Here is a 13,916-nt window from a genome sequence, read left to right as displayed (position 1 = left end):
AGGAGCAACATACTTAGGCAATGCCTTAGTATGAGTAGCATGATGATTTGCAATAGCAACCATAGAGGTACCATCACCATCCTTTATAAGCACATTATTATCATCAATTGAGATAGGCTTAGAAATATTACCTAGGGGACATGAATGAGCCATGTGTCCCCTTTCCCGGCATAAGTAGCAACTTCTTTTGGATTGAGCCTTTTCTTCCTTGCTCATGTGTTGCTTCTCATTGCCTTGCCTCTTGAGAATTGCTTGAGCCTTGTTCTCAAGCTTGGTAGGACACCTCGAGGCAAAGTGTCCATCATTCTTGCACTCAAAGCATTTGATTGGCAGAGGTCTTTTGATGATCTTGATTGTCTACCTCCCCTTCTTGTCTTCTTCTTTATCATCCCCATGTCACCACCATCATGTTGATCTTGATTTGCTCTCAGGGTATCTTTTCTTGCTCAACTTTTGGCTTTGGTCGAGGCTTCACTTGATGCTTCACCAATTGCTTGGTTGGGCACATAGAGGTGAGATGACCCCAAGTGCGGCACTTGAAGCACTTGACATGCTTTAGCCTCTCTTCTTCCTTCATCTTCTTGAGCTTCTCTTTGTTTGGCAACCACTAGCAAGATGTCCCACTTCATGGCACCGATAGCATATGGTATGAGAAAGCTTCTTTTGATGGAGCTTCTTTATCTTCTTTTCTTGCTTTCTCTCACCCTTTGTCATCTTCTTCTTGAAGCCAAGGCCACACTTGTCACCATAGTTTCTTTGAGTCTTTAATATATGCTCAAAGGTGACTTTTGAGTTGTAGCACCTCTCTAACTTGTTGCTAAAATTCTTCACTTCATTTTTTTGAGCTCATTGTTCTCCTTAAAAAGGTTAGTCTCACAAGACATAGAAGTAGAACAAGCAACTAATTGTGAAGAACATGGCATAGATAATAAATCATCACAAGAGGTGGATACATGCTTCTTTCCTACATCACAAGGGTTAGTAACAATATATGATTTATCATTTGACCCAAGTGATGAGCTCTCACTAGTTTTAGTTTCTTTATTGGAAAGCTTCTTAGTGAGAAAAGAATGATTTTTAACCAAGTTGTCATGAGCAACATAAAGTTCCTCATGAGCCAATTTTAGCTCCTCATGTGAACAAGTAGTAACATAAATTAGATGTTTTTGTTGTTCACAAGTGGTCTTTAGAAAAGAGTTTTCACTTTCTAGTTTACTTGTTTTTGCTAACTCATTTCTTAAAGCTTTTGAGAGTCTACATACAAGCTCAAAATTTGGATCATCACAATCAATAATTACACCACCAATAGATACCTTAGTGTCACCATGTGACATGAAGCAATGTGGTGATGTAGTGGATGAGCTTGTAGAAGCATCACTCTCATATCCATCATCTTCATCATCAAGTGTGCATGGAGTAGCATCATTGGTTGCATCACTTGTGGCATCATCATCGTCCTTGTCAAGTTATCTTGTGGTAGCATCATCATCATCATCACTTGACCATGAGGTGGAGCAATCCTCCACAACCACCATGTTGTGGTCATGCTCAACATCCTCATTTGCGTCCACCTTTGGCACATCATCTTCTTTGGATATCGCCCCATATTTCGCATTGAGAAATACCCAGGGCGGACTTCATATCCATGATCTCACTAAATATATTATCTTTCATGGATGAATAGAAGATGTTAGTAGCTTGGCAATCTAGATGTAGGCATTTCTTTTGCACTTGAGTTGCAACCTTTTTATCAATTGCACAAGAAAAGCCCACATCTACAATCCACCACACTTGAGGAGAAATAAACTTAAAATTACATATCATCCAATTTCTCCACTGTGCAAAGTGTGTGCCATAAAAATGTGTGGACACTCAACATCTAGCCCATAAGTCGCCATCCTCTCGGGTCGGTGAAGACCACAAATAAGAGACCCCAGCTCTGATACCACTTGAAGGGTCGAGATGGCGGACTAGAGGGGGTGAACAGTCCTTTCTGAAACTTATTACGCCAACTAGCCAAAATAAATACGAAATTAAAACTATCGGTCTAGCCAAGACTACACCCCTCTATCTAAGTTTTCTAGCACCTTATAAAAGATCCTAAACAAGCAAACATGGTGCTACTTTAGCAAGAGCTCACCTAACCGATTCTAGGAGCAAGGTCACACAAACCTATGCCACTAGTACTTTGCAAACCGGGAGAGCTCCCACACAACTAGTAAGCAAACACACAAAACTCCTAAGCTCACTAGCAATGCTCAATAACAAGGCAACCAATGCCAATTAGAGAGTGCAAATCACTTAGCTACATAAACTAAGCAATGTGACTAACAAGGTTACACAAACCAAATTAGTCACGCAAGGGGATCTACTTCTAGCTACACAAGAAAGAAGATAACTAGTAAGCTACACAAGCTAAACTAGTTACAAGAGCAACTACACAAGCACAAGTATATGAATGTAAATACAAGCTTGTGTTAGGGACTTGCAAACCAACGGGAAGAACAATGTTGACACAATGATTTTCTCCCAAGGTTCACTTGGTTGCCACCAAGCTACGTCCCCGTTGAGACAAGCTCCAAGGTTGCCGCCGGTCCTCTTGCTAGTGGTGACCCATAAGTCACACTCTCCCACATGGAGTGCTTACCACAAGCTCTAGCACTTGACCCGGGCAGACCACTTATCGCCCTTCGCATCTCGCTCTACTAGAGTTTCTCTTCACGATCCCCACAGGGTGAGCACCGTACCCCTCACAAATCCTCCTCCGGAGCACGCACAATCTTCTCGCGTGCTTCAAGCGGAGTCATAATCCACCAAATTGTCTAGGCGATGGCAATCACCAAGAGTAACAAGAAATCCCCAATCACAAAGATTTCCTAGTGCCACCAAATGCAAATCCCAAATGCACACACTAGGCTCTCACTCCCTCACTCGAAATAGCACCAAACATGAGAGGGAGAGGAAGGGGAAAAGGTGGATCTTCAACCTCTCATCCACACCCACAAAGGGCTCTCAATCTCTCCAAGAAATTTCAGCTCAAATCCATGGGAGAGAGAGAGGAGAAAGGAGGAACCCTAACTTGCTTGCTCTCCTGAAGTGAGAAAATGGGGAGAGAAGTTCTGAGGAAGAGGGCAGCAGTAGCAGCCCCAAATACCTCAGCTCACGCTCCCAACGGTAGGAAATGACAACGACAACAACGCACCCACGAAGCTTCCACGAAGCTGCAAGTCTCCCATGCACGGCTTCTAACCATTGGAGAGAAAAGTGGATCTGAGTTGTATGAGAATTTCTCATACAGAAACGACATTTGCTTTTGAGGGATTGGTTGTATGCGCAGCACATAGGACGGTGCGGAACACACACAAACTAGCCATATAAGAATTTCTCATTCATAAAAGAGAATTGCTGAGATGGTGTCTTTGTCTAGACAAAATAGATATGAGAATTTCTCATATAGAAATGAGAAATGCCAGGATGGTGTCTCTGTCTAGGAAATAGATATCAGAATTTCCCATACAGAAATGAGAAATGCTAGGATGATGAATTTGAGCACCTCTTCAAGTAGCTAACTTCACCAAAATATTCCAAAATAAACTGGACACTAAAGTTAGCTTTTCATAGATATTTTTCCATAGCTTTCTCATGCATCTCACCACGTCACTAAGCGCTAGGTATATACAAATGAGAGTCACACTTAGTGGCACTAGATAACCATTGTGATTAAATTTCCCTCTTTATAGTATGGTTATCTATCCTAAATCCCGTCAAGCACTTCTCTACTCAACTTAGACCGGTGCAATGAAATGCCCAATAGGTTATACCTTTGCCTTGTGCATTCCATCCCATCTCCTTCGATGTTGATGGAACACATGCTCCAATCAATCACAAATGATATGATCCACTTCATATCATCGCGAGACCATATTGGTTCATTCATCTTGACCTCACTTGCTCTTCACCATTGCCTCGGTCCATCGGCGCCAAGTCTTGCCCAAGCTTCACCGTCACACGCGGTCCCTCGCTTCAAAGCCTACGACTTGCCCTTCACTCTTGCAACCAGTCCATCAAGCCAAGCCTCATCTTGATCTTCTCCACCTTAGTCACATGACTCCATGTCATGTCTCATATGCAATGAGCCCCTTCATCATCACTTATTCATCTGTGAACTAATCTCCTGTGTATCTCATATAAACACTATTAGTCCACCTAAGTTGTCACTCAATTACCAAAACCAAACAAGGACCTTTCAACCAGCCATACGCACCATGCCTACGCAACTGCGACACACGCGCCTGTGAAACTGCAAGAGTCGGCTCTGATACTATTCTACAACGTCCCGCCTCCATGAGGTCGGGCCCACTTACATCTGGTAGCTTTTCTAAGACATATTCAACCCTCACAGACCAACACTAATCTTTTTTGCACGCTTTGTCCTCACTCGTGCGCACCCGAGAAGAACTTCTCAGTCGGTCACTCATCCCTAAATTTCTCTAGGCCAAGCACGCTTAACTTGAGTTCTTTGGAGATGGGCTTCCGAAAATGAAGTTGTAGCTTGTTAGTATGAGTATTCTATTAATCCTATTAAGCTGTATATGAAACAATCCTTTCAGTCTTTTGTGTTCAAAACTAAACCCTAAAAATGTTTATTAATTCCCTATTTACATATAGTAAATAAACGATCTAGAAGATACGCAGGTTGATTAGCATGGACCACATTGTTATCACTAGGTCAGCGCTTGCCATACCATGATCCGCATGACTCCCCTGCTGGCACCTCTCCACGTAGTCGATGCACCAACAGAAAACAAATTGTGTGGCCGATCGATAGTGCGCATCGAGACTCATGAAATTAAAGCATGATGGATATCTCCAATTGCTGCAGACTGCAATTCTTAAACCATGGGCGATTCTTAGGTGGTTTGGCTGGTTTTCCATCCATCAAAACTGAAGCGAACCACAGCCCACAAGCGATGAGCAAACCTAGCAAAGCTAAGGCTGGTGGTCAAAGCACAGGATAACTGAAGGCGGGAATTAATGCACATCACAAGGATGACCACCTTCCATTTTTGCAGCTGCGCGCATGCATTCTGATCTGTGTTCCACCCCCAGTCCCCCTTGCCCCATCATACCATTATTCTTAAACCATTTGCGATTCTTGGGTGCTTTGGCTGGTTTTCCATCCATCAACAAACTGCAGCAAACCACAGCACACAAGCAAGCAGCAAACCCAACAAGGCTAAGGCTGGTGGTGGTAGCAAAGGATAATGAAAGGCAAGAATTAATGGACATCTCTCAAGGATGAAGGCTTTCCATCTTTGCAGCCGCACGCCTGCATTCTAATCCGTGCCTCTCCCCTGATCCCCCTTTCCCCTCCCTCAGGACTCCGCTGCAGACCACAATTCTTAAACCATGGGTAATTCTTGGGTGGTTTGGGTAGTTTTTCATCCATCAAGAAACTGAAGCGAACCACAATACACAAGCTACGAGCAAACCCAGCAAGGCCAAGGCTGGTGCTTAGCTAAGGCAGTAATTAATGCGAGGAAAACTCCACATCGCAAGGATGAACACCTTCCATCTTTGCAGCCATGTGCATCCATTCCGATCCACGCTCCTGCCCCAATCCCCCTTGCCCCTACTATAAATCCCCCCTTCCCCTCGCACTCGCTGCATTGCTCTTCTTCAATCTTCACACAGAAATCACCACGCTCACTTTGCTTTCCCTGTCTTTGTTGTTTCCTGGAGGTTCTTGGAAGGAAACTGTTTCAGCAGGTAAGGAAGTTTGAGTCTTCTCGGGTTCCTTTCTAGGATTTGGTAGTCGGCGGTTGCTTTCTTGAAACTAATCTTGTACATTTTTTATATAGGTGAAGAGATGGACGCAGACACGTTCCCAGCGGGACTGCGTGTGCTTGCCGTCGATGATGACCGTGTCTGCCTCAAGATCCTAGAGAGGCAACTCAAATATTGCAACTACAACGGTGTGTGTTCTTGCCTTCTTCTTAGCCGCCCCTATCTTGCCCATTCCATTGTGATATAATTTTAGGTCAGACGATGAAAATTTTGATGGTTGGGTGATTTTGTTTTTACGGTTGGAATTTTGGTGGTGCGACGCAGCAACGGTGGTGTCGGACGCCAGGACGGCATTGGACATGCTCAGGGAGAGAAAGGAGGGGAACCAGTTTGACCTGGTGATCAGCGACGTCATCATGCCCAACATGGACGGCTTCAAGCTCCTTGAGCTCATCGGCCTGGAGATGGATCTCCCAGTCATCAGTAAAGCCAGCCCTCACTCAAACTCATTTTCCCATTTTTATGCATGTCATTCTTCTGATCGTGCAGACAATAGAAATCCTCAGAATTTGTAATACTACCATTTTTCTGGATAGATGCGTTGAATGGATTGATTATTATAACTCAACAGAGCTATTGGTTATGAAAGTTTGGGTAGGATATCAATAAATGATACATATGCCAATCACAAATCTTGATTTTTTTGGTGCATGTGTTCAGATACAATCAAGCTAATAACTGTTTGTGTTCTTGTTTTGTATGTCACCATCTGTTCCTAAGTGCTAAGTACAATGGAGCTGGCTACTTCATTTGTAGCTTCATATTCACAGTTTGTTTGTAAGCATTGCATGGAAACTAAAACTCTGTCCGTTCTCGAAGTCCATTAGACTGTTAATTTTTGTTCATAAGCGCATTATCAGCCCAGTAAAATTATTTTTTTATACTTATGTGTGTATATGTTTACAGCCAAGTCGACCTCTCATTGATGTTTCTAGTTTTAGTTTTTTTTGAACAGCGCAGGAGAACTGCGCGTCATTTCATTAAGGTAGAGGAAAAAGATACATGGGTCAAGAGACCCAACTCACCCACCCAAAACTCTAGTTTTAGTTAGGTTTCCCTATATGTAATTAAATTTTCTTATTTGTCGTTTTGTGCACTACCATTGGTTGGTTTGTCGAAAAGAAAATTATTTTGCCAAAAAATCCTTAAGTACTACCATTTGGTCAAAAATAAATTTCACATTTGACTTTGCACGGTTCATGATGCATATATTTGTTTCACTAAAAGGTCAATGTGTATCTTTGACCTCTAATTTGTTCTAGAATATTTCCTAAAATTCTTTGAATTCATGAGCTTTTGCAAGTGTTTTGAATACAAATCTATACATATAACTTATATCTTAAGAGTCATTAACTTAAAATTTAATAATGTTTGTTGTTTTCGACCAAAGCTTACCCAAAATGACATGATTTTGCAACCGGAGGGAGTATCTTTCTTTTGGAGTTGTATTGTTGTTATACACTTTGCTGATTCAGTAAGCACCCTTTCCTATGTCTAATTAGTCTTGGGGTAGATTTATCGTCTAAACCATATTTTTTCTTTAATTTTCTTGCACTTAAGAGGGGAAAAAGTTACTGTCCAAACCAGCTACTCGTTCTAGCCATAACCGAAGATTGTCCACTAGCTTGTGGCCTAGGGCTAACGAATTGTTTGGTTAAGAACTATAACGTAAATGTCAATGGTAATAATTCACACTCGAGTGCGAGTGGAAACAAATTTTAATAGGCTGGTATCAGTTCCCTGCGTGATATCTGATTACAACTGGACTTAGACAAACATGATTTAACATCATCTATTACCCATCACATTACAAAATATGTCGACCAAACAACACATAAGTTGTAAATGCAAAGTAGGAAGCATATTAGTAAACCATTTAGAAATTTACATTTTCAGATTTCATCTAAGTTTTTTTACTACAATTTGGATCAAAACTAGAATTCCATTAATTTCAGCTGCAAAAGAAATTTTCAACAAATCCAAATCCAAATCACTGAGTCAATCTAGCTAGAAAACTGTTGTTTGTTGTTCATTTGATATGCTACTTTTTGTTTGTATGTAGTAGGAGCAATCAGTAACTACTAAATGTTGTTTCTTGTAGTTTCGTGTCCTACCATTTGTCCATATTTAAGTGATAGGAGCAATCAGTTAACAATTGAATCATGTCATTTATGTGCGCGCAGTTTCATACGTTGCTATGGATTAGTAAGCTCTAGGTGCAACCAAGATAACTTCCGAATTTCTCACCTGCAGTTTGGTTCATTACTATCGATTTTCGTAATAACTAGTCATTTCCATAAGGATGTGAACAATGCCCCATTCTAATAAATTTGTAAAGTTTCTTTTATGAAGTTATTTGAAATGATAAAAGTGGAAATGACAAAGAATTGCATTTACTAGGTATATGACATATTTTGTTAAAAATGAAAGTAAACGACAAATGTAATGCCTAAAGAAAACAGAGATTGAAAAATGTGACTAGTCAATTGAACATGAAGCCCACCAGATCATTCATTGTTGTAGTCTATTGACCTTGTTGACTTCTGTATGAGATAATTTACATATGTTGCCTTATGTCATGCAGTGCTATCCGCAAACAGCGAGACACAAACTATTATGAAAGGGATAAAGCATGGGGCATGTGATTATATGGTAAAACCAGTGCGCCTTGAACAACTTAGGGGCATATGGACACACGTGGTGAAGAATAGTATGAATGATCCACAGAACAACATCAACAGTGGCAGTGATGATGATGTTCAGAAGTTACGATATGGGAATGGTGATAAAGGTATGAAGGATGGAGCAAACCATAGAAACAAGTATTCAAAGAAAAACAAAAAGGTTGTGGATGTTGCTGATGAGGACAGCGAGAACACATCAGCCCAGAAGAAGCAAAGGGTCCAGTGGTGTGGTCAACTACATCAGAAGTTTGTAGAAGCTGTCAGTCAGATTGGCATCGACAGTAAGTTCTCACGTTCATGGCTTTATCTAACAACAAATTTTCAGTTAAATATGTTTCTCTTAACAAATATTTTGTTATTGTAAATGCAGGGGCTGCTCCAAAGAAGATATTAGCAATCATGAATGTGGAAGGTCTTACTAGAGAGAATGTCGCTAGTCATCTGCAGGTTTGGTTTCTACTCTTATGCTCGATCACCATGCTTGTGTTCCAATCTACTATATTATTGTTAAATATATTTGAATAAAACTTGTTTCTTAACAAAATGTTTTTCCTATTTTGTGATTCTAGAAGTACCGAATCTATCTCAGAAAGCTCGGTGATGGCAAACTAAGGAATTCTAATCCGTTTGCTGATGAAACTGAAGCGTTGCGGGGAAACATGTATGGCCCCACCTTCATTGGCTCTCCGAGATCAAGAAACCATTCTTTGCCTCGTTCTTGCAGCTCCTATGCGAGTATATTGCGTGGAAAGATTTTGGGATCAAGCAGAGGTATTCCTTATGAAGACATAGCAAATGGTGACATACTGGCTCCTTCCGGCCATTTACCATTGCAATCTCCCGAGTTGGTGAAACAGCCTTCGGTTCAGCTTCAATCATGTTCTGCTGGCCAATTTAACGAGGTTGCTAGGGAAGTTCACCAATTTGCAGGACCTAGCAACTCTTGGAAAGCTGATGTGCCATCAAGGTTTTCTGATCTTGGTCATGATGTTGGAAAGCCTGAAGATCCTACACAGGATAACATTTTCAAGATCAACCAGTTGTCTAGACTTGCACACTCCTCTGGACAGGTACCAACTTTTGGAAATGAGTATCAGAAAAAAATCACAGGAATCATGGGGAAAGACGTACCAGTAGAGCAGGTGGCACCATTTAGCTTTGGGAACAATACACACTCTACATTGACACCGAACGGCAATTCTGCTTTGGCTATTTCTTCAAGCACTAGACCTGACCTTCAGATAGACAATTCTGCAATGCTGACCCAGGTGCTGAATGGCGGTGGTGCAAGTGACAACCACCATGATGGTAGCACCATTAATCATCAAGCTGTTAGTGACCAACTGAATAACATCAATGAATTCCTCATGGGAACAAGTGAGGCACAGAATGTGGAGAGTGATGACTTGGATGATTTCCTTGCTTCCTTGGTTAATCAAGTAAGATCCTCTCTCCTCCTTTTTATGCATAAAATCTATCTCTGTCCTTAATTTCATTTTATTCCATTTCACATTTTTGTGCAAAAGTAAATTAACACATGAGGAATTTACCTAATTAATGTCATCTTAATTACTACTAGTTAAATAAGAAAAATACTTCTAGTTGTTAGTACTCAGTGCATTGCTTAGATTCATTATGCTTGTTCATGCATAACCGGACCATAAGATATGTTAAATTTCTAGCTTATTTTCAATTTACCCTGTCTAGACTAAGGATATGCATGTAGAATTGATGACTACTACTTATATGATGTATATCTAACTGGACTTGTTTTCTTTCAGCAGGATTTCATCAACAATGATGATTCTTTGATTGACAGGGACTGGGAATTTGCCCCTTTACTCTAGAAGAGAGATGTTTCTGCATTGCCTAGCTTCTGACAGTTCATGGTTCTCGCATGTTGTGTATGTGCAAATTTGCACTATTTGTAGTAGGCCAGCTAGGAGTAGGCCATCTTGGATGGAATCCCCATGTTTCTCTAGTGTAGTCATGTTGGTTCTCTCTTGTATCAGCTGTAGCTTTTAACCTATGGTCTTAAGTTGGAAGGAGGTGTGGGTGTGCCACCTTGCCAGCCCCCGACCTATGTGTTCCTCTTGGCCATTTTATTTTTATATTAAACAGCCCATCCCTCTTAGGGGTCCTTTTTTAAGTTGTAATCATAGACAAAGTTATGTAAGACAGATGTAGTTTTCATGTGTGTTTTAGCTATGTAGTGGTATGATTTTCATGAACTATTTGAACTGTTGTATTTCATCTGTTTTTAAATCAATAAAATGCTGCTATTTCTTGAAATTAGACTGATATCCCATATCAATTTTAATGGAACACTAGAACAGACAGAATAAGTGAGACATAGTGTCATTGTTCATTGCTACAATCAGAGCCAAATAGTAGTGCAGGACATGAAGGAACCTTCAATTCATAATTCATGTATGCCTGGTTGAATCAAACTGTTCCTGATGCTCATGACTTATTGACAGATCACCTTATGTCATCATAATTTCCTCTGCTGATAGTCTTGTGTATGAGAAAGAAAAGGTCATTTTTCTTTTCAAATTGTTTTATACAAAGGTAAAAACAATGTTTTATTTCCTTTACATCAACGCAAACGGAGCTGTGGCATGGCCCCTCCTGCGTGCTCAGGCTGTCGCGCCCTGGCCGGCGATCCCCAACTCTGCTACATGCCGTGGAGAGGAGGAAGATGAATGTGGTGAGGATGACAGGTGGGTTCTGCTCCTAAGTGAGAGAACTTCATAGAAGCTTTTTCCAGTAGCCACAGCTTGGCAGCATGCACGCGTTTTCCTTAGATGCAAAGGCCTTCCAAAACTTTAGTTAGGTGGAAGAGTGAGACTGCGAAATGCCTCCTAGGGTGCCCCCCAGGGGAGCCTAAGTGCCATCGTCTCCTCCGTCGCCGGCGTGGTCATGCCGATGACGCCAACCCAGTGGTTGGCCCTTTCTTCTCTGTCGACGCGGGGCTTGCCTAACATCTCACGGAGTCAGGCACCCTGCCACGGCGAGTGCATTGCCGGTGTTCTCCGTGCGCATTCTACACCGACACCTACACTGTTGTTCGCCTTCATCGCCAAGCTTGGTGGACTGCTCTTCTAACAGAAATGGTGGATTACTAAGCTTGGCTGCCCTACATGGCCAACCTTCGCCCAGGTATGAGACCTGGCACCACCCTCCATATGGAGCTTCTCGGCCTTTCACTGGGGCAGCAATGGAGGAACGTATCCGACACCGCCTGGTGGTGCCGGTTACGAATCCTATTCTTGATCGCTTCTCCTTCATTCTCGTGGCGGCTTTCGGTAGATGCAAGTTTCACCTCACCGCCATGTCGGTGGGCCATCTCCTCCAAGCTGCTCTTGGGGGCTCTGCCCCTTGTTTTTTCGTCTCTCAGCTCAGCGATCGAATGTTCAAATTCGTTGTCTCTTCCAAAAAGGTGGGCCGGTTCATTGCTTCACTCCAATTCTTCTCCTATGATGCCTTCAAAGTTTATTTCTTTCTTTGGGGAAATGGGGGCCCTAACTGGAGGAGAGAATTCAGCATGTTCTTGCGCGAGGAGGACTCTTGGAGTCAACAAAAACAGCCTCAGCGCTCATACGTTGATGCCCTTAACATCCATAGAACGGCTAGTTCTTCCTCCAACCCCATGCCCCCTAACGTGGTTTCCATCCAGTCGGGTGCCAATGTTGTCCCTCTTGGCAAAGGAAAGCAGGTGATCCACGCCTATGATCCTGATCCCAGAAACCATGGCACCGACATGGCCGGCCATGGCCATAACCTTGCTGCCCCGGAGCAACGCGTGACGGATGGGTTTTTTCAAATTTCTCACGGACAACCCTCCTGTTTATCCAGAGCCAATAGCACCCCTCTAGGCGGTGGACATGCAAAATCCTACATGCAACGTAATATCCCTAAACCCCCGGTTGCACCCCACACCTTTGTCCACACTGACAGGGGACAAACCCGGCACTGCACTTGTTGCCTCTCTCACCTACACTGGCGAGTCAAGTGCGACCAGCCTATCAGATACCGGGCATGCCTTAAGCCCGGACACATAGCCTCCTATTGCTATACCTTCAAATCTCACCATAGGCAACAAAATCTTGTGATTAACAATCCAAGAAAGGCTACTGCACCTAAGCAAGTGTGGCGTTGTGTTGAGACTGGCGCCCACCCACCTTCAATCCTGGCTCTGGCTATCCTACTAGCCAACAGCCCACTCCACTCTGCATTAATTCTAAAACTACAATGCCCAATTGCACGTGCTGGCCCAACACAGTGAATGATAACCGGCTTCTCGGTGCTCCAGAACTGTCTGGCTGGACACTCTTCCCCTCATTCCCTTCGTCTTCCTCTCACTTCGGTGACACAACCACAGTAACTGTGCCAAAAAACCCCACTCTTCCCCTTTGCCATTGCCAACTTCCTGACCTCAATTAGCCGATCACCACTAAAATCATGGTGTTTCAACGCGCGGACCTTGCGCCATTCCTACCGAGGCACCTGGAGGTCCAGGAGGTGGCAAACTGAAGGTTCTATTGTAGGGCGGTGGCCCCGATGCACCCGCTTGCCAGGAATGAAAACCTAGCGATCGTCACCATCGACCCCTTGCCTGGTAATCCCATGCACTTTGCTAACACCCGGACAGTCCTTAGAGATTTCTACAAGAAGTTGCAAGAGTCCCCTTCCTAGATATTCAGATGACTAGTTTGGGACAAGTTATGGTCCGGCTCGTGCATGCTCATGCTAGTGATGCCTTGGTGCTTGACAGCCCTCATGTGTTTGATAATGTCCTGGTCACCTTCATCAAGCATGATAGAGGAAGAAACTGGCGTAGTGCTGAGGTCACAACCATGAATGCTGGCTTCTCTTGATTTCCCTCGGGATTACCTCTGTGAGAGGTAGGTGCAGCAAGCTCTGGCTGATTTCGCACGGGTCCTGCTAATTCAAGTAGTAGAAGGTTTGGAGGCAACCACACTGGTTAGAGCAAGGGTCAGGGATGTCACACAGGTCCCGTAGTTTGTTGTGCTTGAAGACCTAGATACAGTGGGGGAGAATGTTTCATGATTCAGTGTGAAGTGCTTAGTCAGAAGGATCCCAATGAAGTGACCCAGGCTCCTGATCCTTTTACTAAGAATAACATCATTGAGCACCCCCTGCCCTTTGATTTGGGACAGCCTGCCCTTGGTAATGGTTTGCAGGCACATGGACTGGACAATGTAGATTGGGAACCTTGGCCAGACCAAGGCAACAATCAATAAATTGAAGATATTGCAGACCAGAATGAGGGACAGAATGCAGCTCAGGAACTCTTACAGGCATAAATGATGCTCAATCAAGCAGAAGACATTCTGAATCAGGTAGAGCAGAACCTGATTC

At 43.0% G+C, this 13,916-nt stretch overlaps 1 protein-coding gene across 1 annotated transcript in view; it reads left to right on the top strand.

Annotated features, from left to right (window-relative positions):
• The window catches only part of LOC8084794 (two-component response regulator ORR24), a 35,026-nt gene extending 24,648 nt beyond the window's left edge, over positions 1-10,378 (top strand). The window contains exons 3-9 of the mRNA XM_002442967.2: positions 5,695-5,769; positions 5,862-5,975; positions 6,112-6,270; positions 8,432-8,812; positions 8,902-8,978; positions 9,101-9,970; positions 10,316-10,378. Of these exons, the coding sequence (XP_002443012.2) occupies positions 5,695-5,769; positions 5,862-5,975; positions 6,112-6,270; positions 8,432-8,812; positions 8,902-8,978; positions 9,101-9,970; positions 10,316-10,378 (1,739 nt within the window). The remainder of the gene's footprint in view (positions 1-5,694; positions 5,770-5,861; positions 5,976-6,111; positions 6,271-8,431; positions 8,813-8,901; positions 8,979-9,100; positions 9,971-10,315) is intronic.

Source organism: Sorghum bicolor, chromosome 8 (genome assembly GCF_000003195.3).
Source record: "Sorghum bicolor cultivar BTx623 chromosome 8, Sorghum_bicolor_NCBIv3, whole genome shotgun sequence".
Classification (NCBI taxonomy): Eukaryota; Viridiplantae; Streptophyta; class Magnoliopsida; order Poales; family Poaceae; genus Sorghum; species Sorghum bicolor.
The sequence above is the reverse complement of the archived record's forward strand: the minus strand, read 5'-3'. Positions and strand labels throughout refer to the sequence as shown.